The sequence below is a fragment of the Herpailurus yagouaroundi genome, unplaced genomic scaffold (assembly GCF_014898765.1).
Source record: "Herpailurus yagouaroundi ecotype Mexico unplaced genomic scaffold, PumYag 100, whole genome shotgun sequence".
NCBI lineage: Eukaryota > Metazoa > Chordata > Mammalia > Carnivora > Felidae > Herpailurus > Herpailurus yagouaroundi.
Genome location: NW_024412391.1, coordinates 61753911 through 61777875, shown reverse-complemented (window position 1 = coordinate 61777875; position 23965 = coordinate 61753911). Strand labels below are relative to the sequence as shown.

Sequence of the window (23965 nt, the reverse complement as noted above, 5' to 3'; positions counted from 1 at the left end):
ACAGTTAATTTTGTGACTGCCTTTCAACTTCCACTAATGCCTGGCTGATTGGTACCAGGATCAAAAGTGGTTAAGGAAAAAGAAGCCTGCCACAGATTACTAATTTCCTTTCACACCCACCACACATATGCATTTGGGACAACAGGAAATCCTAATTAAAGCAAAACCCTTCTGCCACACAGTAAGTTTATTCCTTAAATAAATAAAAACAATCTGGCATCTATACTGGAAAAATGAGCTGTAGCATTGAGTTTTTTTCTTTCCATTAAATAGAGTTGTGTGTGTGTGTGTGTGTGTGTGTGTGTGTGTGTGTGTGTAGGCATGCCCACGTGTCTACTTCTGGTTTCTTTACATCTCTCTCTTTTCTTTTAAGCCAAGTTTTATTACTCATGAAAGCACAGGCCAGTAGTACTGATTAAAGCCAGGGAGGGGCTACCATGCACATTCTTACTCCAGGCAGTTGGCTCTATACATTCTTCTAGATGCTTTCCTTTCCCTTCTATACGCACCCTTAGGAGTCCCAGTCCACTAGGATTTTAGTGCTTTGCGTTGATGCTTGGTGGTTAACCAAGAAACCCCATTGGACTCTTGCTGAAAAACACTAGGTGGATTTCAGATTCATAACAGTGTTTGGACCTCCCCTTCCATTCTTCTGTCTGCTGTTTTTAGGTGAAAATTTGTTTCTTCCATTCTCCTAGTTGATTTGAATGCTGTGTGACTTGGGCCTTGAGTTTGAATGCTCACTGCTGCAGGTTTTGCACACACCAGAGGCTTGGGAAAAACCCTTGTCCACAGTCCCACAACCAGTCGGTCCTCTTGAAATTTAGAGACCTGATCAAGATACCATTGAGTTTCAGATCCCTGCCGTACTCACCACTGTCCACATCCACCAAAGCTGATTGAAAATTTCTGCAGGAATATGGTGTGGATAAGACCTAGGGGTTTATTTAGTTGGATGCCCATCAGCATGGTAAAAGAGAGGATGACACAGTTGCCAAAAAAGCAAATGTAATCTTAGCATACAATACCACTGGTGTACTTTTTATCATATGAGAGGTGACAATTCAACACTCCCTAGATTTCTGTATTCTCTTGGCCAGAATATAGGTCGACATTTGTGTTTCTTTCTCATAACTTCACTGTAAGAGGAGCTCAGACAAAATATAACATATTCAAAAGAGAGTGACCAGGATGAGGAGGGAACTGAAAGCCTGAAAGCCAGGTACTTGAGAACCATTGGAGGAATTGGTGATGATTAGTCTGAGTTAGATAAGACTAGAAGGGAGGGGTGAGAAAACAACAGTCTATAAATATTGTTTGGACTTGATCTGTAGGATCCCAGAGGGCACTGAACTAAAGTATCTCCTTGAGCTTTCTTTATCCCCAGTAGTGGAAAGAAGAACTCCCCAGGAATCAGGGCAAAAAACTGGTTACCCTTGAGAAAGGTGTTTCAGAAGAGTTTGGATCCACCTCTTGGTGGAGACAAATGAGTAGCTGTCCTCAATGATTATTATGACTCCTTCTGACCAGGAGTTTATATGATAATAATAGTTTGGGAACCATCCTGTATATAATATCAACTTTCCAATATTAAAGATTGTTTCATTGTCATTGTGGCTAGGTATTATGGACAGTAACTCATCAAGAGTAAGACTTAGGCTGTCAGCTATTTGCACAGAGAGGCACCAACTAAGTTGTGGTTTGGCCCGTGATGGCTAAACTGCCTGAAATCTAACCCACATTACTGCTAGGTTCTGCTTATGCTAACCTTCCATTTAGTATTTAATGTGCAGCTGCAAATGATTTTAGCTTACCATTTAGGATTCTACAGAGTGGGGATTGCCTGCTAGAGTTATGACAGGAGGTAAGAGCATCTTGCTTATGATTCCCGGGATGTATAAGTGACTTTTATCAAGGCCCTGGCCAACTCGAAGCCTCCATAGTAGCCCAGATGATATTTTGAAAAATAAATCTATCATTATCCTAGATTTTGCAGTAACATAAAAGAACCTAATTTTATCACGAGGTGCACTGTGCCAGTAAGTCCTGCTACCAATATCTCCCCCTCAAATTAAAGAGGCTGATGAATATTAACCACTTTTTATAAAGAATGTTAACAAATGTTTGGCACGGTGACTAGAATGCATTAAACTCCAGATTTAGTAACACATATTCCTTCCAAAAGTCAATAGTTCCACTCTTTTGAAAGCTGTCTGTTTTCATCACTCATGGTGAGCTTAGAAGCCAAACTATGTGCTGCTTCTGCCCCATCAGTCATCATTGGCTGCAGCTTCCTTTGGCTCTGTTGGACCGCCTCTGACTGAGCAAGGTGAAGCTTGGTAAGTATTTCCACTACTACATGTTGATGCCAGAGCTTTTAGAAAGAAATCAGGTTCAAATCAAAAGTGGCAAATGACCTGAGGCTTGTATTATTGTAGGCTTATGTCACCCTTTAATCCTTGTTTTAGAGTAATGTGTTTGACACTTCAGCGTAAGCATTTCCTCCTGGATTGGCGTCTAATCCTCCATGTTTATGTTTTTGCAGCATCCCGTGTACTGTGTAAATGTTGTTGGGACCCAGAATGCTCATAACCTCATCACTGTCTCTACCGATGGTAAAATGTGTTCCTGGAGCCTGGACATGCTCTCAACTCCACAGGTGGGTTTGTTTTCCCCTACACATAAGAGCATCCTGGCTAAAAGAGATACTTGCCTAATGGAACATAGTTCCTAAAAGCCAAACCCTCACATCCTATGGGAGCTAAAACCAATGGATGCACTTGAAAGAGTGGGGCCTGCTTTCAGCAGTCTCCTCCCGAAGCCAAAACCCATTTCCTTTACCACAAATCATGTAATTATTGTAATACGTTAATCCTTAGGTCAGTTTCAAGTGAAAATGAAATAATCCATTTTAAAGCATAGTAATTATAGAAGTTGCCTGTGGTATGAATTGTACTTACCCTAAAGCATTGTTAAACAAATGCAAACGAAGTTGGAGCTCCACAAAGCAATCCCTTAAGGGCACTTGCCTTGAAGGAAAGGTATCCCCACAAAACAGAAACCCAAGCCCTTGCTTGCATCCTTAGCCTAGACGGATGCCTGTGTGTATGAAGAATTTGTCCAACCATCTGTTTTCTCCTCTGGAATGTTTGTTAGGATGGCTCCTGCCATTCCTTGCTCAACAAATGAGAAGTTGAAAATGAAAATGTTCCAAAATGTCCAAACCACTACTGATTACAGTAATGGAAACCAAACAAATAAGCACAAGGGTAAGAGACCACTGCAGGGAGCCATCGAAATGCAACTTGCAGAATATATCTATGTATTCAAGATGCATGCATGCACACATACACACATGCATAGACACACTCTGTCCACATTTCTTTATGGGAAAAAACATAGTTCATTGTCCTCCAACTAAAAACACAGAGAAGAGTTTACTGTTAGAGACTTTGACAAAAATGTGAGGAAACATCAGGAAAATTATAAACATATCTAGGAGATAATTCGAAATTTTAACATTCCTATTCCCTTTCCTGGAATAATGACCCTAGAATGTCTGCCTCCCAATTTTCGAAGACATTGGAGTTTCAAGACACATAAGGAAATGTGGAAACCATAAACAACCTCCTATAAGTCTCCAAAAATACAGATGTGGAGAATATTAAGACTAAGTAAATTCTTTTTATAATTTGGGGTGGGGGAGAGAGAGCTAATAGGCTCCTTACTATTTAAGTTCATCTATTCTGACTAAGCATTACCATTATACAAGTTGGGAGTTGTGTGTGGGTATTTTATAGCTTTGTCTTAAAATTCTCAGCAATATGTTCTCTGCTTTTAAAAGCATGGAGATTACAAACAGATATAAGAGTGAACCCTCTAGTTAGGAATTTTTAATTGCCCATTTGGCTGATTAAATGTGTACTTGTTTAAGTTAAAACCAGTCGTACAGGGGATACAAGATGGTTCTTATTAATTTTAGCATGCCTACAGACTCCTGTCCTGGTACAGAGATTGAAAGCTTCATGGTATATCCATGGATGGCAAGCAGACAGAATCCAGTCGTCACCCTGGTCCCTCTGTGTTCCAAGTGGGTGACTGAGAGACCATACCTTTCCTGCTGCTAATTTTAGCAATGGAGCAGACCACTGGATGGTTCCGTTTTCTGTATTGTCATAATGCCCCCTCCCTGATGCGCTCACTATGTGTGTGGATCTCATGTACTGCGAGCATGTCACATGACCACACCATCTACCCAGACCGTTAGCACACGCAGCCAATTTCTGGATTCCTTGGCTAAGACAACCTGGCTTATTCGTTTGCACAAAAAGACTAAACTCCTTAGCAACTATAATGGCATGATCCCCTAGAATGATTTTTTAAAATTACTTCAGGTACACAAAGTAGGCTGTTTTGATGTAAATAGCCAGAAACATTTAGGGATGTTGGTTACACTTAATTACTCTTCACTGTCATTAAACTTCATTCAGCAGAATGTCTCTTAAGATACATGGATTCCTGATTTTGAAAATAATCTTAGATAAAATAAAGGCTTTCCTTTGTTATTTTAAAGACTTATTTAAATACCGTCCTCTGTAGGCATATAGCCTATACACCCAACGGTTGCCCTTCATGAAATCGTGTCCCCTTTGAAATCTGTTTTTTATGACTTGACTGACAACTTTCTGGTTTTAGTCCATGGAGGACACACACTCCTGCTTTGACAATATGCTTAGTACATCTGATATTAATACACGTGTATTCTCACGAACAATTGATTTTGAAAATGTTTGTAAATACAAGGGTATTGTGTGTTTTATTAAAGCCTGGGGCTGACAAGTGTAACCATTACAGTATTATCTTTAGTTTCTGCACCATTAGTTTTGAAATTCTCACCTGTCATCTCTGCCTGACTTAAGAAGCAGCAGCACACGCTGATGAGATCCAGCCGGCCTGAAACCAGAGATACACAGAAGCATGAATGTCAGGGGCAGTAAAGCGTGGTTTCTGGCACAGCCAGGGTCTTTTGTAACGCTGTGTGAAAAGCAAACAGACGACTTAGCCAAATGATTTTTCCATGCTGTCTTTGGCATGGCAAGGAGTTGACAGAAGGAATATAACCACGCCGTGTTTTGGTAGGAGAGCATGGAGCTGGTGTACAATAAGTCCAAGCCTGTGGCTGTTACCGGAATGGCTTTCCCGACGGGAGACGTCAATAACTTCGTGGTTGGCAGTGAGGAGGGTACGGTCTACACAGCCTGCCGTCATGGAAGGTGATTTTGTGTTTTCTTACTGATGACGTGTTTCTCATTTCCGAAAGTCTGTTATCGCATTCTGGATTATAACCACCTTGCGTTATGAGAAAGGCGATATCTGCAGGCATACAAAGCACACCTCAAGTTTCTGTTACCTTATGGCATCCATCTGCTCTGATCATTAACCACAGTGAGCCTTGGATGGTTCACAGGCCTTGAGGAAAAAGGTCCAAGCTTCTTAGCATATCATGTAAGACCCTTGCAAGCCTCAGCCTCCAGGCACCAGCCACGCACACACCAGGGATGACAGCCCCCAAATATTGCTTATCCCACACACCTCCGTATGTCCCCACACTCCATTTCTTCCGTCAGGTCTGGCACTTCTCTCTTTTTGGCCTGATTAACACCTTGGACTTCAAGAGCCAGAGCAGAGGTCCTTCCACACTGAAGCCTCTCCTGACTCTCTTAAGCAGACAAAACCACTTCCTCCTTTACGGCTTCACAGAATTTTCATTCCTTTCATTCACTCATGTCCTCAAGGAATTCTTACTAAGAACCTTCCATGTGCCCAGCACGTTTACATCATGAGGATGCGGTAAGGAAAGAAACAGAAGTGGAGATCATATTCTGATTGAGGGTGAAAGACAATAAACTAATACACAAGGAAATATGTGGCTTAAGATGATAGTACTATAGAGAACATTTAAGTAGAATAAATTAGATGGGACCACGGGCTGTAAGATAGGTTTGCTATTTTGTATATTTTTATACCTGCTTCTACAATCCATTAATTGCATTTTATTTCAACTATTCATTCATTTGCCATTTTTCTCTTACTAAACTCTTTCCATTTCATCATTGATTTTCTGCCCGGGGCCTGACACATGGTATGTGAGGAGCTAAAAATCTATATGGAGCATAGAGAAATGACAGTCCCCAAATAATATAGAGAAATGCCTTGGGGCTTTTCCTCCCCTTCAGGGAGGCTGGAATGGTATGAGATACAAGTCACCATGAAGTTTGTAAGTGATAAGAATTCGGCCTTGGTTGAGAGATCGGCAAATGCCCCTGGAAAACCATCAGGATGAAGTAGAATCCAATAATTAGAATTATTGTAAAATTGCATGCAAGGCTTAATGAGTGGCTTCACCATCTCTTGAAAGGTTCGCTGTGTTCGCCCTGGTGCTTAATTTTCTTTCACTTTAGGAGTTCTAATTCAATTGATTTTTCATCTCTTCTACTCAGCCCAGGCTATTTAGATTTAATGAGAAATCAGAAATTGTTCCAAGTTTATACTCCTGTGTTTTTGTGATTTGTAGAAGCGATAAGTGGTGTGATTCTTCCATTCACACAATATGAGCTGTGACGCTCCTACTGTTCTACACATAGCAACAAGCAGTATTTCCCCTGCTCACATGATTTAAAGATGAGTAGGAAGATATGCCTCATGGTTCCATGCCCATAAAACTGACGAAAACCATGCATTAAGGTTTTATGAGAGCATAAAAAGATCTGATAAAATTGTTCATTCATGCAAACATTCGCAGCACACCTACTTTGAACAAAGCGCATCGCTCGATGCTTCCAGGCATGCAGACATTATTTAAACCTGGTTTCTGCCTTCAAGAAAGTGATGATAGTGGGAAAGATAAATGCACAAATATCTGCCATACAGGTAGAATGTCATACGTGGCATGAGAGAGGCACAGAGAGTGCTGTGGACCAACTATGGAGTCACAGGTCTATCTACACATTTATTAGAATCAACAGGCATATAGGTTCCGGTGGCGAAATTCAGGACCTTAATTATCTGAAGGCTACGGAACATGTTCATTGATAACCTTCAGGGTTTTTTTTTTTTTTCTTTTTTAGTTTCTCTGATGTGAATACTGTTTTACATGATGAACATTTTTGCTCTGTGGCTATTGTCCTTTTTAAACACAATCAGAATATGCACTATGGTTCCAAAGAAGGGTACCCAAGGTAAAAACCACAAATCTTTTTACAACGAGCTTGATTTTGCTTCTTACATTGGTCCATCCATCTGAAATATAAAATACAGATCTTTTTTTTTTTTAATTTTTTTTTTCAACGTTTATTTATTTTTGGGACAGAGAGAGACAGAGCATGAATGGGGGAGGGGCAGAGAGAGAGGGAGACACAGAATCGGAAACAGGCTCCGGACTCTGAGCCATCAGCCCAGAGCCCAACGCGGGGCTCGAACTCACGGACCGCGAGATCGTGACCTGGCTGAAGTTGGACGCTTAACCGACTGCGCCACCCAGGCGCCCCTAAAATACAGATCTTAATAAAGTTGTAACATAGCAAGAATTTGGCTTAGTAATTTTAAATGGGTCACATAGGGCTACGGGGGAGTGGTGGGAGATTTCTATTTTTCAACTAACATAGAGAAGGTGAAAATCCACTTCCATAAATTAAATAAGGTCCTCATTTTGCACCCTATAAACTCTTTCAGGATGCTGTTAAGAGCAAGTGGAGTCTCACCAGGGGCCACTTCAAAGATCAGTTCCTCGTGTTCTTTAGAACAGTTTAAATGATCACGTGTGGAACTGCTGTTAGCAGTTTCACTGGGAATAATTTTTGAGTGCCTGTTACATGGAACATGCACTGTAGCATTTTCTCATGATTTCAGATTTTGCTGAGCACACTGACATTTATTGGTGCTCCAGAAACGCAAATGTTTTAATAACTTAATTCATTTCGCTCTTCTTGACATAATATTTAGATTCCACAATCCCTAAGTATTTGTCATATTTATAACCTCATGCACATAGATTTTTAAAATCCAGAATTTCTGGTATATTTTTTAAGTGGGTATGATTATGTGCAGACTACTGTGTGATAACAGGGCTGGAAATAATCCCAGCTTAGTTAAATAAGCGACATATGTCCTCGGATAACTTTCAAAATGTGTATCACTACTTCTCAAGTGTGCTTCTTTTTTTTTTGGTGGGTGGGGAGGGAAGGCCTATGTTTGTCTATTTTCCTTTATGGTTTCTTTCAACGAATATTTATTGATCACATACTCTATGCCAAACACTTGGCAACAAGAAAAAACAGGCACCAGCCCTTATAGAAGTTATATTTCATAGACTTGAAAACTTCTTTTAGCAAAAACATTATTTTCTAAGTATCACATTGAAGTTTTGCATATCATATTGTGGTGGGCAAGGGGTTCCACAAAATAGCACCTTTTCAGATAGTCAACTTTATTTAAGAAATTCCCTTGAAAAGATAAATGCAAGTATACAAGGATATGTGGAGTTTTGTAGCCAATGGGGTTCCCAAAGGAGTTAAAATGGAATGTGTGCCCAATGTCATCATAAGAGTCTTATTAAATAAATATGAAAGCTTCTGAGATAAAAAAGTATGTATGTTTTCCATTGATGTGCTATACCAACGATGATAGGATTTGAGAAACTTCTAAAAAAGGAATTTTAAATGCCAAAATTTGATACTAAATTGTGAAGGTTAAAAAGATTATATTGCTCCATATTATTTTTTAATCATTAAAAGTAGTCTAGAATTTTACTTCTCTCAAGATAACTGTGAAAGTGGTTTCATTTTTGGTGGTTTATGGTTGTTCTTCTAAATTACAGAGAAGTAATCATGCAGAGACAAGTTTGGTTTGTTTTTTTTTTTTTAACTAATCGCTGCTTTGCAGAGGTCACTGAAATTCTATTCATGTGTGGTCTTCGTGCAGCAAAGCAGGTATTGGTGAGGTCTTTGAAGGTCACCAAGGGCCAGTGACTGGAATTAACTGCCACATGGCTGTGGGCCCAATTGACTTTTCACACCTGTTTGTCACGTCATCATTTGACTGGACCGTCAAACTGTGGACCACAAAGGTAAGAATACCCTGATTTAAGATCTCAGGTAACATAGGCAAAGAGGACAATTTTATTGTTCACAGCCTGCTGGTGAGCGCAGTCTGCCTCAGAGCTAAAAGCTCAGTTTCTCTATCCATTTTATTTATTTTAAAATATATAAGTAATACTTGAAAGCATTCTAAATGGGAAAAATCCCAACAGTCCAAATAATAATAAAATGGAAGTCCTTCTTTACTAACACTAATCCTGCCCACAACATCCCCTCCCGTGCTACCATCTGAGCCCTCTCCCCAGAGGTGACCCTCTTGTAGCAGTTTAGTGTGGATTCTGTAAGCACTGACTTACATGCATATGTACTTATGGAAATATGACTTGAGACTTGGTGTTTTGGTTTGGGGGTTTGGGTTTTTTGTTTGTTTGTTTGTTTGTTTGTTTTTTGAGCCCTTGGTGGCTTTTAAGCTGGCAAATGGCACTGTATTAGTTGTGCTTTCAAAGGCAATTCTGACCATGTTTGAGAGCCAAGAAAGGAACGACCATCTAAAAGAACGGCACAGTAGTCCAGGGAATAAATGAAAGCAGCATAAACCAGTAGTTTGGGGTGGAAGGAAACAGATGGATTCGAGAACTGTTTATAAGGTACAGGCAACAGAAATTGGTGACTGATCTGATACAAAGATGGTGAGAGAGGGAGCCATCAGGAAAAAACCCAAGTTATGGCTAGAGCAACTAGCAATCTGTGCTCATCTATCAAGGCATTCACTGCATGGAGACATTAGAGGAAGGGTGCGTCGGCAAAGAGCATTGTGCGGGTTAAATTTAAGGTGCCTGGGTGGCACGATTCACGATCTCCATCAGACGGTTTGATATGTGGGACAGAAGCAGAGGGAGACCTCTCGGCTGCGGGTACGTACTTAGTAGCAGTCAGAATAGCAATCACAGAGCACCTGGGTGGCTCAATCAGTTAGGCATCTGACCGGCTCAGTTCATGATTCCAGGGTTTGTGAGTTCAAGCCCTGCATTGGGACAGAGAGCCCACTTCAGATCCTCTGTCTCCCTTTCTCTCTGCCCCTCCTCTGCTTGTGCAGATGTACTCTCTGTCTTTCAAAAATAAATAAATGTTAAAAAAAAAAAAGAATAGCAATCATTATTATAGTCCAAGGAGTGTATTTTAAGAGAAATGTTAAGAGTAACAGGGAGCCTGGGTGACTAGTCAGTTAAGCATCTGACTCTTGACTTTGGCTCAGGTCATGATCTCATGGTTTGTGGGTTTGAGCCCTGCATAGGGCATGGAGCATAGGGCTCCACGCTGACAGTGCAGAGTCTTCTTGGGATTATCTCTCTCTGCCTCTCCCTCCACTTGCATGCTCATGCTCTCTCTCTCTCTTTTACTCTCAAAATAAATCATTTAAATAAACTTAAAAAAAATAAATGTGAAGAGTAGGTCCAGAAAAAAAACAGGACTGTTTAGGAACTAGAAAAGAAGATTAAAAGAACACCAACCCTTGGGGCACCTGGGTTGCTCAGTCGGTTAAACATCTGACTTCACCTCAGGTCATGATCTTGCAATTCATGAGTTCGAGCCCCACACTGGGCTCTATGCTGACAGCTCAGAGCCTGGAGCCTGCTTTGGAATCTGTGACTCCCTCTCTGTCTGCCCCTCACCTGCTCATGCTCTGTCTCTTAAAAAATAAATGAACGTTAAAAAAGAAAAATTTTTAAAAGAGCACCAACCCAAGAAATAGGGGGAAAAATTATAACTTTGGGGTATGAATAGAGAAGAAGAGGACATAATTGGCCTCAACTGTAGGAAAAACAACTCACCTATAAGAGAAATTGAATTAAAACCAAGTTGAGAAACTTCTTTTCAGCTATCATACTGACAAAAATTCAAAAGCAATATAATCTGTGATAAGACAGAAAGAACCAGCCATTCTCATACATTGCTGGTGCAAATGGAAAATGGCACAACACTGGAGAGAAGAATTTGGTAATATATAAAAAACAATTCACCATGCATATTTGCTCATTGTTAGAGCAATTCCTGCTTCTAGGAATCTATGCCAAAGGTATACTAGCAAAAATAAGAAAAGACATCTGCAGAAGGAGATTCATTGAAAGGCTACTTTGAATAGCAAAAGACTGGAAAGGACCCAAGAGTCCGTCAGTAGGGCTCAGGACAAATCAAAAGTAGTGAACATCCACACAAGAGAGAACCATTCAAGGAGAGGAAGAAATGCAGAAGGTTTCTTCATACTAGTATGGAGTGGTGCCTAGGATGCATTTTTAAATGGGAAAAGTAAGGTGGAGAAAAGTATAAATAGTACATTGTCATTGTTTAATATTTATACATGTTTAAGATGTTGGAATGATAGACACATATACACAAAATTATTACTTATAGGGAGGCAGGAGGCCGAAAGAAACAAAGAGAATAGCTATACTTTTTTTTTTTTAATACTGTGTACTTTTGGTTTGGGAACGATGTAAATATTTTTCATAATTACAAAATGAAACAAATTTTAAAAGTGGTTCCCAGGGGCGCCTGGGTGGCTCAGTCGGTTAAGCGTCCGACGTCGGCTCAGGTCATGATCTCGCGGTCCGTGGGTTCGGGCCCCGCGTCGGGCTCTGTGCTGACAGCTTAGAGCCTAGAACCTGTTTCAGATTCTGTGTCACCCTCTTTCTCTGACCCTCCCCTGTTCATGCTCTCTCTCTGTCTCAAAAATAAATAAATGTTAAAAAAAATAAAATAAAATAAAAAAGTGGTTCCTAAAAAACGTGAAGTAACATGAAATGAATCAACCTTACTGTGGCTCAAATGGGAAGCAAACCCTTATAGTATGGAATGATTCAAAGTGACTTTAAAATCCTGTATTTTGACTCTACAGCCCGAAAAGGATATATTTTAAAGATAACAGGAACTCGATGAAAATTTTTAAGTACTTTTCATACTCACATTGCTGGTGGTTGTATTGTTACTTTACTCTCATACCATTGTATTTGTATCATGAGATAAATGAAATGGCTGCATTTGTGTCATTGAAGAGTGATATCAGCTGGGTTGAAAGAAGATACAAATGCATGAATTGAGTAAAATCTCTGTAGTAATCCTGAATACAGGTTGTATGCATCAGTAAAAACTTGTGGTGTATGTTACCTTTAAATCTAAAAAATACAGGGGCACCTGGGTGGCTCAGTCGGTTGAGCATCCGACTTCAGCTCAGGTCATGATCTCACAGTCTGTGGGTTCGAGCCCCGTGTCGGGCTCTGTGCTGACAGCTCAGAGCCTGGAGCCTGTTTCAGATTCTGTGTCTCTCTCTTTCTCTGACCCTCCCCTGTTTATGCTGTCTCTCTGTCTCAAAAATAAATAAATGTTAAAAAAAAAAAAACCTTTAAATCTAAAAAAAATACATATTCAAAGCTCTATTTACCAAAAAGGTCCAGAAACAATGAGCAATTCAATAGCAATGAGACTCCTGGTGTCCAGATTGTGCTCTCTAAATACCAGTTTCACTAAAAGAAACCAGAGATTCTAAAAGAAATTACTGATTCTAGATCTGGAGCAGGAAATGTATAAAATGAAGCTGGAATATTTCATCATAATAGAAATCAAGGAAGCTACCAAACACTGCATGTTTCTTGTCAAAGGTCTTAGCAGCCAATTTGAATAAGCTTCTGCTGTCCAAAGAATATCAATAAGGGTAATAGATTCATGAGTTCATAATAATACTGAAAAAAGGGGAAAAAAACCTCATTAGTCATATTTGGAGAATTTTAGGGAAACAAATTCAATATTTTGGAAATTAAAGGAAGAATCAATTATTTATTCTGAAAGATTTAAACATTTATTCTGTCTTTTCTATATGATTTGTATGTCAGGGCTACTAAACAATTGATAAAGGGATGTTCTAGAAATATTCCAGCTAATAAAGGAAGATAAGATTTGCTTATCACCACTCTGGAACCTCTAATGATTTAGGTAATGATTATTGCTGATAACATTATAAAAATAGAAACAACTTTCACAGTTATGGAAGTATAGAATACTTCTTTTGAAGTAGGTTTGTCCCCCAAATAAAATTCAAATCCTATCAATCCACCAGATCTCTAAATTTAGAAGCAATTGGAGATAAATAAGCTAAATACTAAATAATACTACAGAGATGGAATCAGTCAAATCAAGGCTGTGGAGAAATCTATGGCACAGCTGATCTCCTTTCTGCAACATTTTCTTTGAAAACCTTTTTTTCAAAGAAAATAAAAGAAATGGAGGTGGAAACTATGTATCAAAACAAAATAGAACCAAACAATACTTGAGACATTTCAACCAATCTTAAAATACTAATCCTGCATAGATCTTGATCCAGACAAGCAACCCTTTGAAAAAAGTGGAAGGTTATCAGGAAAATGGGAAAATTGACTATAACATTAGATGATATTTATGGATTATTATTTTTAGATGTGATAATTATATTTTGATCATCTTAAGTGGTTTTACCTTTTAGAGATGCACAGTGAAATCTTACAAAAGAAATCACATGATGTAAGAAATTTGCTTCAAAATAATCAGTTGGGAAGGGAGAGCATGTGGCTATAGATGAATAAAATTGTGATATATTGATAAGTATTGTAGCTGGATATTGATATTCTTCTATTTCTGAATGCAATTAAAATTTTCTATAGTAAAAAACTAAAAAAAAAAATAAAATAAACAAAAGAGAAGGAATGACCAACAGTAACAAATACTTCATGGAAGTATCGTCAAGACTAAAATGCATCCATTGTATTTGGCAGCCTCACTGTGCCCATGGCAAGTACAGTTCCACTGGCATGTTGAGGATGGTACATGAATAACAAGGAGTTAAGGAGTGAGTGAGAAGGAAGGAAGCATTGAAGAAAACTCGAGAAGTTTGGCTATGAGGAGAGGAAGATGGGAGGTAGAGAGAGAGTTTTCCTTTTTTCTATTCTTTTTTTTTTTAAAGATCACAGAGACGCTTGAGGATGTTGCTGTTGTAGAATAGCCAGCAAAGAAAAAGAGTAGAAAACCTGCAAGTGTAAAACGGAGAAAGGGCCCTGAAGGTGTTGGGGTAAATGAGATGCATAGCATGGGCAACGGGTAATATTGATATTAGGGCAGTGGCATGTCTTCTGTTGTAACAAAGGAACAGGAAAGGAAGGGGTTGAATACGCAAGTGCGTAGGTGTGATGAACAAAAGCAGAGGGAACCCTTCTGGGTTTTCTCAGTGAAGCAGGATGTGAGGTAGTCTGCTGAGTGGGAAGCCGAGGTGCTGAAGGGAGCAGGTTGCAGCTGGCCATGGAGAGAAGAGGAAGAGCTGATTAAGGAAGCAAAGATGGACTCTGGGAGGTGTCATTCTAATTATAGTGGCATCGATCTTCAGGGCCGACTTCCTCCAAGAGAAATTAGCAGCAGAGATATGGATATGGATGAGGGGGACACTTAGTTGGATCCAGGGCCAAAGCTTTCCCAGAGTGCGATGGCGAGACAATAGAACATGAGATTGGAAATAAGGACAAGAGTATGTGTGATGTTAGAGGCTAAGGATTCTATGCTCTGGAGCTGAAGGGAAATGAAAATAGGAGAAGGTAAAAGAGCAAGGGGTCGGAAGCCCCTAGAAGATCAAAGAATAGGTATGAAGAAAGGAATTGAGTAAGAGAATTAGTAAAATAAGAGATTATTGTTAAAAAGTGGGATGTTTGGATTTAGTAATGAACGACTGAAATAATTCCAAGTGGTAAAAACAAAACAAAACAAAGCAATAGCTCCAGGGTGTGGTCATATTGTAACTGAAGTCAAGCAGACGTGAAGTTCATTGGAGCTGAGGGGGTCTGACTGGGATAGAAAAGTACATAGCGAGCCCCATGCTAAAGTCACCAGTGAATTAGGAAGAGAGATCAGAAAAGGTAAGGATGATAGAGAATGGCCTGAGCTTAAAAGAAGCAGGACTTTTTATAGGACATCTACATCCTGGAGAGCAAATAAGAAGCTGACCCTCTCCCTCTTCTGAAATAAAATATCTAGTAATGAACACTTTCTCCTGGAGGACACAGCAGGGGCGGTGGTGAGCTTATGAGAGAAGCGGGGAGGGAGGTTCCCCTGAGACAGGAAGCAGAGGGAGCTTTCCATGAAAAGCCTGAAGATGGAGGCAAATGAGCTCATCATGGAATGGGAGACATGGAGAGCATGGTGGAAACATCTAGAAAGGGGGAGAGCACTGAATGGTTGGTGCAGGTAAAACAAGTACTAACAGAGATTTCTAGACAATGCTATGAGAATTTAGCAAAAATAGGGAGGGGAGATACAAAAAAAAGGAGCCTGGAATTCTGAACAGAATGCTAATTTTTGCAAATTCTAGTGAGGACAGCAAGCAAGAAGAAAAGATTAAAGTACATTGCATTGCCCACCCTCCACCTCCCCATCACACCAGATTTCATCATTAAACCACAGTCAGGGGAGGCTTCACATTGAAGCAGAAACTTTGTTGGGGCACTTTACCTGGCAAACAGAGGACAAGGCTGCATTCTAGCAGCTGAATCAACAAGAAGCCATTTTCATCTGAATGGTTAAAAGGTAGGGATCCACTCAGGAAATACATGCGATGAACTGGAAAGATAGGTCTATACTTGGTTGTGTAGATTTATTTTTATTTTATAAATTATGGCAAGTCATTTTAGGACCAAATTAATCAAAACTTAATTCTAGGGAGTTTTCTATGGAAGATGAATTTGCAGGGACTGGGGGTGGTGGAGCAAGACCACCATTTACTGAGGTCATACAGTATGCCAGGCATTATGCTAAATATACTACATGCAATATATAGTCCATTAATTCCTCACAGTAAACTCATGAGTAGTTGCATTACTCCATTTTGTAGAAGAAGAAATAGACATAAGAGAGTTGAAATAACATCCCTGGTGTGCTCAATGAGAGCCTGGGGTATTCAAACCCAAATGAGTGTGACCCCCAAAGCTGTGATCTTTTCCACACCAGCATGCTAAGCCCAGAGACAGGACATCCAGTTTTAAGGCTAGTTTGACCATCCAGGTGAAAGTCAGAATTTTGGCAGTGGCAGCAATGGTGAGTTTGTGGAGAACACAAGTCTAAGAGAAAGAAGCAAGCAGATGTGACCAAGTGACTGGATTTGAGAGCAGAGTCAATGACGATTCTGATATTTCTGCCTTAGGCATCTGAGTAAAAGACTGATGGTGCCAGTGACTGAGATAGAAAATAGAGGAAGAGGAGGCTTACGCTGGGGGCAGAAAATTAGCAGTCTGGGGCATGCTCCAGCTGAGGCACCTGGAAATTCCTAAAAGATAATGGAAAATACTGGAACTCAGGGTTAAGAGTGTAGGTAAAAATCTGCTTTGATCTCAGGGTTGTGAGTTCAAGACCCACATTAGGCATAGAGCTTACGTTTTTAAAAAAATCTAGATATGGCAGTGATCAACCTATAGTCAGTCATTGATTCCAAGAGAAAATTAAGAAGAAAATGTCAATTGAAGAAGAGAGGGTGCAACGTGGGAACCACAACTGCTCCAGGAAGAGAAGGAATACATGGATGGAAAAGACAAGAAGAAGGTGACATTGACCTCAAGACAGACTGAGGCTGGTTGCAGAACAAGAAGAGCAGACAGGAGACAAGAAAACAAAGATCACTCTTTCAGACTAGGGGCCAGAACTGAAGGAGACAGAGTGGTGGCTAGCAGGAAAAGCCACGCCCACGAAGGACTTGGTTATTATGCTTTTTTTTTCTCCCAAGATTTTATTTATTTATGCTGACAGAGAGAGAGAGAGAGAGAGAACTAGCAAGGGACACGCAGAGGGAGAGGGGACAGAGGATCTGAAGGGGGCTCCATGCTAGCATCAGAGAGCCTGATGAGGGGCTCAAACTCACAAACTGAGATCATGACTTGAGCCGAAAGTCAGATGCTTAAACAACTGAGCCACCCAGGTGCCCCCAAGATTTTATTTAAATTCAAGTTAGTTAACATATAGTGTAGTATCAATTTCAGGAGTAGAATTTAGTGACTCATCACCCAGTGCTCATCCCAACAAGTGCCCTCCTTAATACCCATCATCCCTCTAGCCCATGCCCCCTCCCCCCTCGCACGTCAACCCTCAGTTTGTTCTCTATCATTAACAGTCTTTTATGGTTGTCTTCCTCTCTGTTTTTATCTTATGGAGGAGCCAGTGAAAAGTGCAGATTGATAGTGAGTAGACTGAAAATTGAGAAGGATGATATCAGGTGCCAGTGTGGGGTTGGGGAGGGGAGTAGAGGCAGGACACTGCTAAGGCTGGAGAAAGATTGGATGGGTTTAGCTGAATGCAAGTGGAAGGCAGAGCAGAGAGAGAAGGTCCCTGTTCTCTGGTGAGGTCAGAGGTGTGCTCATCCACTGACGGCTATGGGAAGTGGGATATGGTAGGGAGAGGAGGGGAGCTGCAGGTCACGTAAGAGAAGGGACAGCCCCCTGCCTCCAGAAGATGTCTGATTGGTACCAATTTGAGGACCAGCTGGGGCCAAATATCAAAGATGCATTTCATAGGTGATGTCTAATGCTCCCCCACCCCAGACATTCTGCATGTCTAGAGACACGCAGAGTAAGAGCCAGCAATCTGTGTTTTAATAAGCCTCCAAGCGATCCCCATGCTGCCAGAATTTGAAGAGCCATGCTCTAATCCAATGTGAATTTCGGTCTGAAACTCCCATCCTACAGAGCTGGTGGGACAGTTCGTTTATTTTGAGGGGTCCTTTCTCCTCAGGGTTGTGTTAGGAAACTGGGGCGCTAGTTCAGGAGGCAGGGAGGAGAATGAAAATCATTGTCCCACTCCCCAAATCAGGTTTCCTGGTACAATTAACACCCTACTTGTTCTGGTCAGAGATTTGTACCATGAATATATTTGAAACACCAAATTAATCATAACCTCTTGTGATGATGTCCTAGGAGCAATGGTTACACTTTATACTCTTGGCAACACCTGCTAGAGTCCTTTTCCTCTTCTTATTCTAAACATGTGTAAAATTTAAAGGAAATGGTAGCAACATCTAAAATTACTAGTCGCTTTTGCAAGACTTACTGAAACTTTCAGTCTTCATATAAAGGGCAAAGTGAAAATATTAACACTGTTCTGAAAATACTGGAAATTAAAAAAAAGAAAGAAAATACTGGATATCAAGGCTTTGAGGTTTTTTTTTCCATTCTTATTGACAATGAGAATTTTCACATAGGTGGAGAACAGAGACAAAAATCAGATGGGTAATTATTTCTGGGATGCTTCTGACAATAATGGTTAACTTGGTAATCTTTATTTTAAACTCATTGTGCAACTTGGAGTCATTTGATCATTTAAACAAAGGTGAAGAAGGTTTTGGTCACTTGATAATCAAGTTAGTGATCCCCTCACACTTAAAATTAAGTCCCAGTCCTTTTGAAATTTTTTTTTCCAACGTTTATTTATTTTTGGGACAGAGAGAGACAGAGCATGAACGGGGGAGGGGCAGAGAGAGAGGGAGACACAGAATCGGAAACAGGCTCCAGGCTCTGAGCCATCAGCCCAGAGCCTGACGCGGGGCTCGAACTCACGGACCGCGAGATCGTGACCTGGCTGAAGTCGGACGCTTAACCGACTGCGCCACCCAGGCGCCCCTGTCCCAGTCCTTTTGGACAGCTATAACCAAATAACCAGGCTGGGCAGTTTCTAAACAACAGGAATATATTTCAGTCAGTTCTGGAGGCTGGGAATCCCAGGATCAAGATGCCAGCATGGTCATGTTCTAGTGAAGTCCCTCTTCCTGGTTCATGGACAGCACTTCCTTGTGTATCCTCAAATGGCAGAGGGGCTAGGGAGCACGGTGGGGTCTCTTTTATAAGGGCACCAATCCTGCTCATGAGGTACCACCCTTATGGCTTCAGTATATCCCAAAGTTCCCTACCTTCTAATACCATCACATTGGAGATTAGGATTTCAACATATGCATTTTGGAGAGAACACAAACATTCAGAACATAGCAAGTTGCAAATTAAATAACATAAAAAAGAATCCTTCAGATGGTAGAAAGAGTTGATGCTAAGAAATAAGACTTTGAACCAGTCAGGAGTGAAATTTTAAAAGTAGCTGCAATATAATACTTTGTGTATAAAAATAAGCATAGCTCCAAGTTAACCCCCCAAAAAGCTTTTTTTAAGTTTATTTATTTAATTTGACAGAGAGAAAGAGAATGAGCTGGGGAGGGAGGGAGGGAGAGAGAGAGAGAGAGAGAGAGAGAATCCCAAGCAGGCTCTGTGCTCCTGGTGCAGAGCCTGACACGAGGCTTGAACTCATAAAACTGCAAAATCATGACCTGAGCCAAAGTCAAGTCAGACACCTAACCGACTGAGCCACCCAGGCACCCCCACACATGCATTTCATATATTCTACTACCAAGAATTCACATTTCTAACACAAATATAAAATATTAGGACAGAACATCTGTATTCCAGGGGAGAACGTCTCACTGCAATTAGCACACTGAGCAAAATGCATGCAATCTTGAGGCTTGCAACAAAGTCCATATCCACTCACTCTGCATAAGTAATGTGATTGCCAAAGAGACAGTAGCACTTCACACATTTTTAGACAGAGAGAAGCTATGACTTCAAAGATCAAGACCAAAACATAAAATTTCTGTACATAGGATTTCAGAAATACTGTAGGTTAATGGAAAAGCTTATTTGGAGAAAAAGCTAGTCATTGCCAATCCTCTTTGTGATTTGAAAAATTAATATTACTGTGAACTTTATATATGGTTTCATTTAAATTTCCTATGAAGATCGTACAGGTTGAATTTATGAACTGGGAAAGGCTAAAGGAAAGACATAATACTGTATATTTTGGGGGCATTTGGGCTTCTGAGCAGTTCCCAAAAGAGTGGTTTAGTCCATGAACACTAAGTAACTGCATTGGCTGTAGGTGGAAAATTAACCTACCTAACGGTGTTACAGAACCTTAAAATTTTAACACGATTCTTTCTGGTTTCATTATCAGAGTTAACTTAGTAAGAAAGAATAAGTAGTGACAGAGGCTCGCTCTTTCTTTCTTTTCTTTTTTTTTTTTTTTTTGGTCAGAAACTAAGGCAAAATAATTAATGGTGTACTTTTTTTTTTTTAAAGCATAGTAGCACAACCATTTTTGATAGTGAGAGAGCTTTGTTCATCACTTTGATTATCAACATACTGTATTTTAACTCCATGCAAGGGAAAGAAAGAATGACCCTTGCCATAGTGGATAAAGAGTAAAAATATAACCATGTGTAGAAAATAGTGCTGTTGGGATGCCTGAGTGGTTCAGTCGGTTAAGCTTCCAACTCTTGATTTAGGCTCAGGTCATGATCTCCTGGGATCGAGCCCCAAGACGGGCTCTGTGCTGTCATTGCAGAGCCTGCTTGGGATTCTCTCTCACCTTCTTTCTCTGTCCCTCCCCTATTTACACTCTATTTTTTTCTTTCTATCTCAAAATAAATAAATCAACTTAAAAAAAATAGTATTGTTATGGTTGGTTATCATAGAGGCAGTATATGAGAGGGTCCAAATGAACCTCAATAGGTAGAGCAAACAATCAGACATGTCCTAACGGGTGTGTGCGGGTAGAGCATGGAAGTTACAGAGAGCGTGAATTCTCTACCTGTCCACATGGAAGTTTCTCGTGGGAGATCTTCCCATGTGAAGTCCCACAATAAGCATCATCTGTCTCTCTTCCCCATATGCCCAACTTGCCCTTCCCTCTAACTTTTTGAAAACACAACAAAGCACAGACACCCACTCTTGACCTTGCTGCCTCTTTCCCATCCTGTTTATCTTCTGCCTTTTCCCACCAAACTGCAGTTTTACCTCCTACAACCTCTTTATCTCCATAATCACCACTAAACCTCCTCCTTCAAAAATTGCCCTGACCTCCTTCTTGCCTGATCCGTGGGCATTTTGCCATTTTCATTTCCTTTCATGACTTTGCTGTTTCAGTAATGTTGAATAGTCCCTTGGAGCATCCTTCTTTAATATATCAGTGAGGCTGTTTTTAAGAGAGTAGTAAAAAGCTGCATACTTAAAAATCTATCTTTGATGATTCTTTTAAAAAATAATAAAAAGAAATGCATTGCCTGAATAAATTCAATTGAGTACCAACTCTTACCTTTTACTATATCTTAGCCCATTACATTTCCCATCCATCAAGAAATACTGGAGTTGATACTTAGAAATGAAGTATGAACTCTTGGCTGGATTAAAACATTCATTATTCCACTCAGCTTTTCTGTTTGCTGAGGTTTTGGGTAATTTTTTTCCTGTACTGTAGTTTAGCTTAGTGGCTAGACAAGTTATGAGTCTTTGGACTTTTTATCATTGCATCCAGTTTGGAAAGTTTCATTGGGCTCCAATTAAATATTGAGTTAATATTTATTTTGGTCCTGGTACAGCTTCGTAAGGATTTAGGTTCTTGATACTGTTTGTGTATTGGCCAGCTCAGTCTATTCCTTTAGTCTTCAAAGAATTTGAATTTCTTCTGCTTGTATGGATCATAGCTTCTGAATCCTTTCTGTGTTAAAACTTTGGGGCCTAAAATTCAATTCTTTTCTGTTGACTGGTCAGGTATACAGTCTGACTTAACCCATGTGTTGGCATTGGATGTGGCTTCTGGACAGCACCCTGGGATGCTGTTATCCAAGAACCTTTCACGTCACACATTTGACTGATGGAAATCATGGACTTCTCTCAAATATGTCTTGACACTGTACAATTAACCTAATCTCAGTCCTCTCTCTAATCTTTTAATGAAACGGAGTATCTAAGAACCAGATTTTCCAAGTGTCTGAAGGATGATGACTTTGCACAAATTAGAAAGATAATCTTCAATTGCCAAGCAACTACTGTGAAATCAATAAATATTACCTATTTCACAATGACATCCTCTGCCAGAGTTTAAATACAAGATGACAATCTTACCTGATTTTTTTTTCCATCTTAGCTACTAGGAAGGAATGATAATTTCAATTTTTTATGAATAAAAGAAATTGGAAAAATTTTGTTTTTAAAGAAAAACATTGTTTTTTCCCTTTAAAATGAATTCACCAAAGATGATTATGTATTATAATAAATGTTAAATACACAAAATGTTATTACACATACTGCAATAATAAAAATAGCTTTGTCTTGTCACTGAATCACATTTGGTGTATGTAGAATTTCTATCCTCTCCCTGTAAGACCATGATCTCCCTGAAAGTAGGCTCATATTATTTTGTCTGTATCCCCAGTACCTGGCATACTGCTTGGCACCTGGTAAGCACTTAATAAATCATTGAATTAATACATGGATGAATAATCCCTGGGTTTTTAAGAGATGTATATTAAAGACATACTGTAATAAATATTTAGTTAGCAGTGGTTTTGAGCAGTAAAATTCATAGTCATAATTTAGAAATATAATAATTAGAAAACTGAGGTTAAGCTTTAAAAATCCTACTAGGAAATATTCAAGAAATATAATTTTGGGGGAAAAAAATCTAAGGCAACCATCCAAGAGCAGAGTGGCCTCTTAAATATTTTTCTTACAAAGTAGATGAGTAGGATTCCAATTAATTTGTGAGAATGATCTGAAGAGCTGGGCAACCAGAGTATGTGTCCTTAGCCATGTCTTGCACTCAAGAGGGTATTTACCCAAGTGAGCAAGGGAAGAGGTTCCTCAACAGGCTGACAATCCCCTTTCAGTGCATGCAGGTGCCCAGGTGCATGCAGGAATGCTTTCTAAAGATACCCCTGGGAAAGTCTGTCCTTTGTGGAATATGACTCCCCCTCCCCCGAAAAAAGGGGGCTCGACTCTCTCTAAATCATAGCTTATAAAAAAAATTCCTAACTCAAACTGAAGCTGGTGGGGAAAGGATAGAGAAGGAAATGTGCTAAAGAACCTTCTCAAAGTAGGTGATATCCAAACTGAGGTTTGAAGGATTTAGGTCAAGGGAGAACAGGGAAAGACATTCAAGTAAAAGGAATTGAATATCCAAAAACCAAAGCATGGGATAATTGACACCCTACTTGTGTGACTTTAGGAAAGTTACTCTGCCTCTGTGTGCTGCTGTTTATGCATCTATACAATGGCAATTACAATACTGCCTGTCTCATAGGGGACTTGGGAAGCTTGGATGAGTTAAGTCTATATAAAGCTCTCAAAACAATGCCAGGCAGAGAGTAGTAAGTACTATTAAAGAAGTAGCAATATAGTTATTACTATTAAATATAGTTTTTGTTGATATTTAAATATTAAACTGGTTTAGCTGGGCTGGAGCAGTGGTGCAAGGTGACTAGAAGGGAATAATAAAAGGGTGCCTCTGGGGACAAAAAGGGACCAGATGATGAAAGACAGTCTGTGATGCCATGCTGGAGTATAGATTTTGCTCTGAAGATGATAAGAACCATAACTCATGGTAAATGGGGCCTCATCGCCTGTTGCATAATGTCATGTAGAATGAGACTAAGCACTGAAGACATGTCACCTTCCCCTCAGGACTCTGACCCACAACATTAGCATAATGTGCTACATGTGATGACTGCTTCATCAGATTACCAGCAATATGCAGGTTCCACCTTAACTCCTCCACACATCCATTAGCCCCTCCTATCCCAACATTGCTTGATTGGAGCATTAATGAACACTCTTCCAATTCTACCATTTTCAATAGGAGCATCTTGATTGACCAGAATGTTTACTTTTGCAATCCTTCATGAGGCTTCCTTCCCAATTCACCACTACACTTAAATATGCAGATGATAGGCATCTGGGTGGCTTAGTCCCTTGAACATCCAACTTCGGCTCAGGTCA

At 39.9% G+C, this 23965-nt stretch overlaps 1 protein-coding gene across 4 annotated transcripts in view; it reads left to right on the top strand.

Annotated features, from left to right (window-relative positions):
* Positions 1 to 23965, top strand: part of DYNC1I1 (dynein cytoplasmic 1 intermediate chain 1) — a 314400-nt gene that overhangs the window by 243865 nt on the left and 46570 nt on the right. For all 4 annotated transcript variants that reach the window (XM_040472606.1, XM_040472609.1, XM_040472607.1 and 1 more), the window contains 3 exons: positions 2546 to 2659; positions 5140 to 5273; positions 8980 to 9124. In XM_040472606.1, coding sequence (XP_040328540.1) covers positions 2546 to 2659; positions 5140 to 5273; positions 8980 to 9124 — 393 coding nt within the window. The remainder of the gene's footprint in view (positions 1 to 2545; positions 2660 to 5139; positions 5274 to 8979; positions 9125 to 23965) is intronic.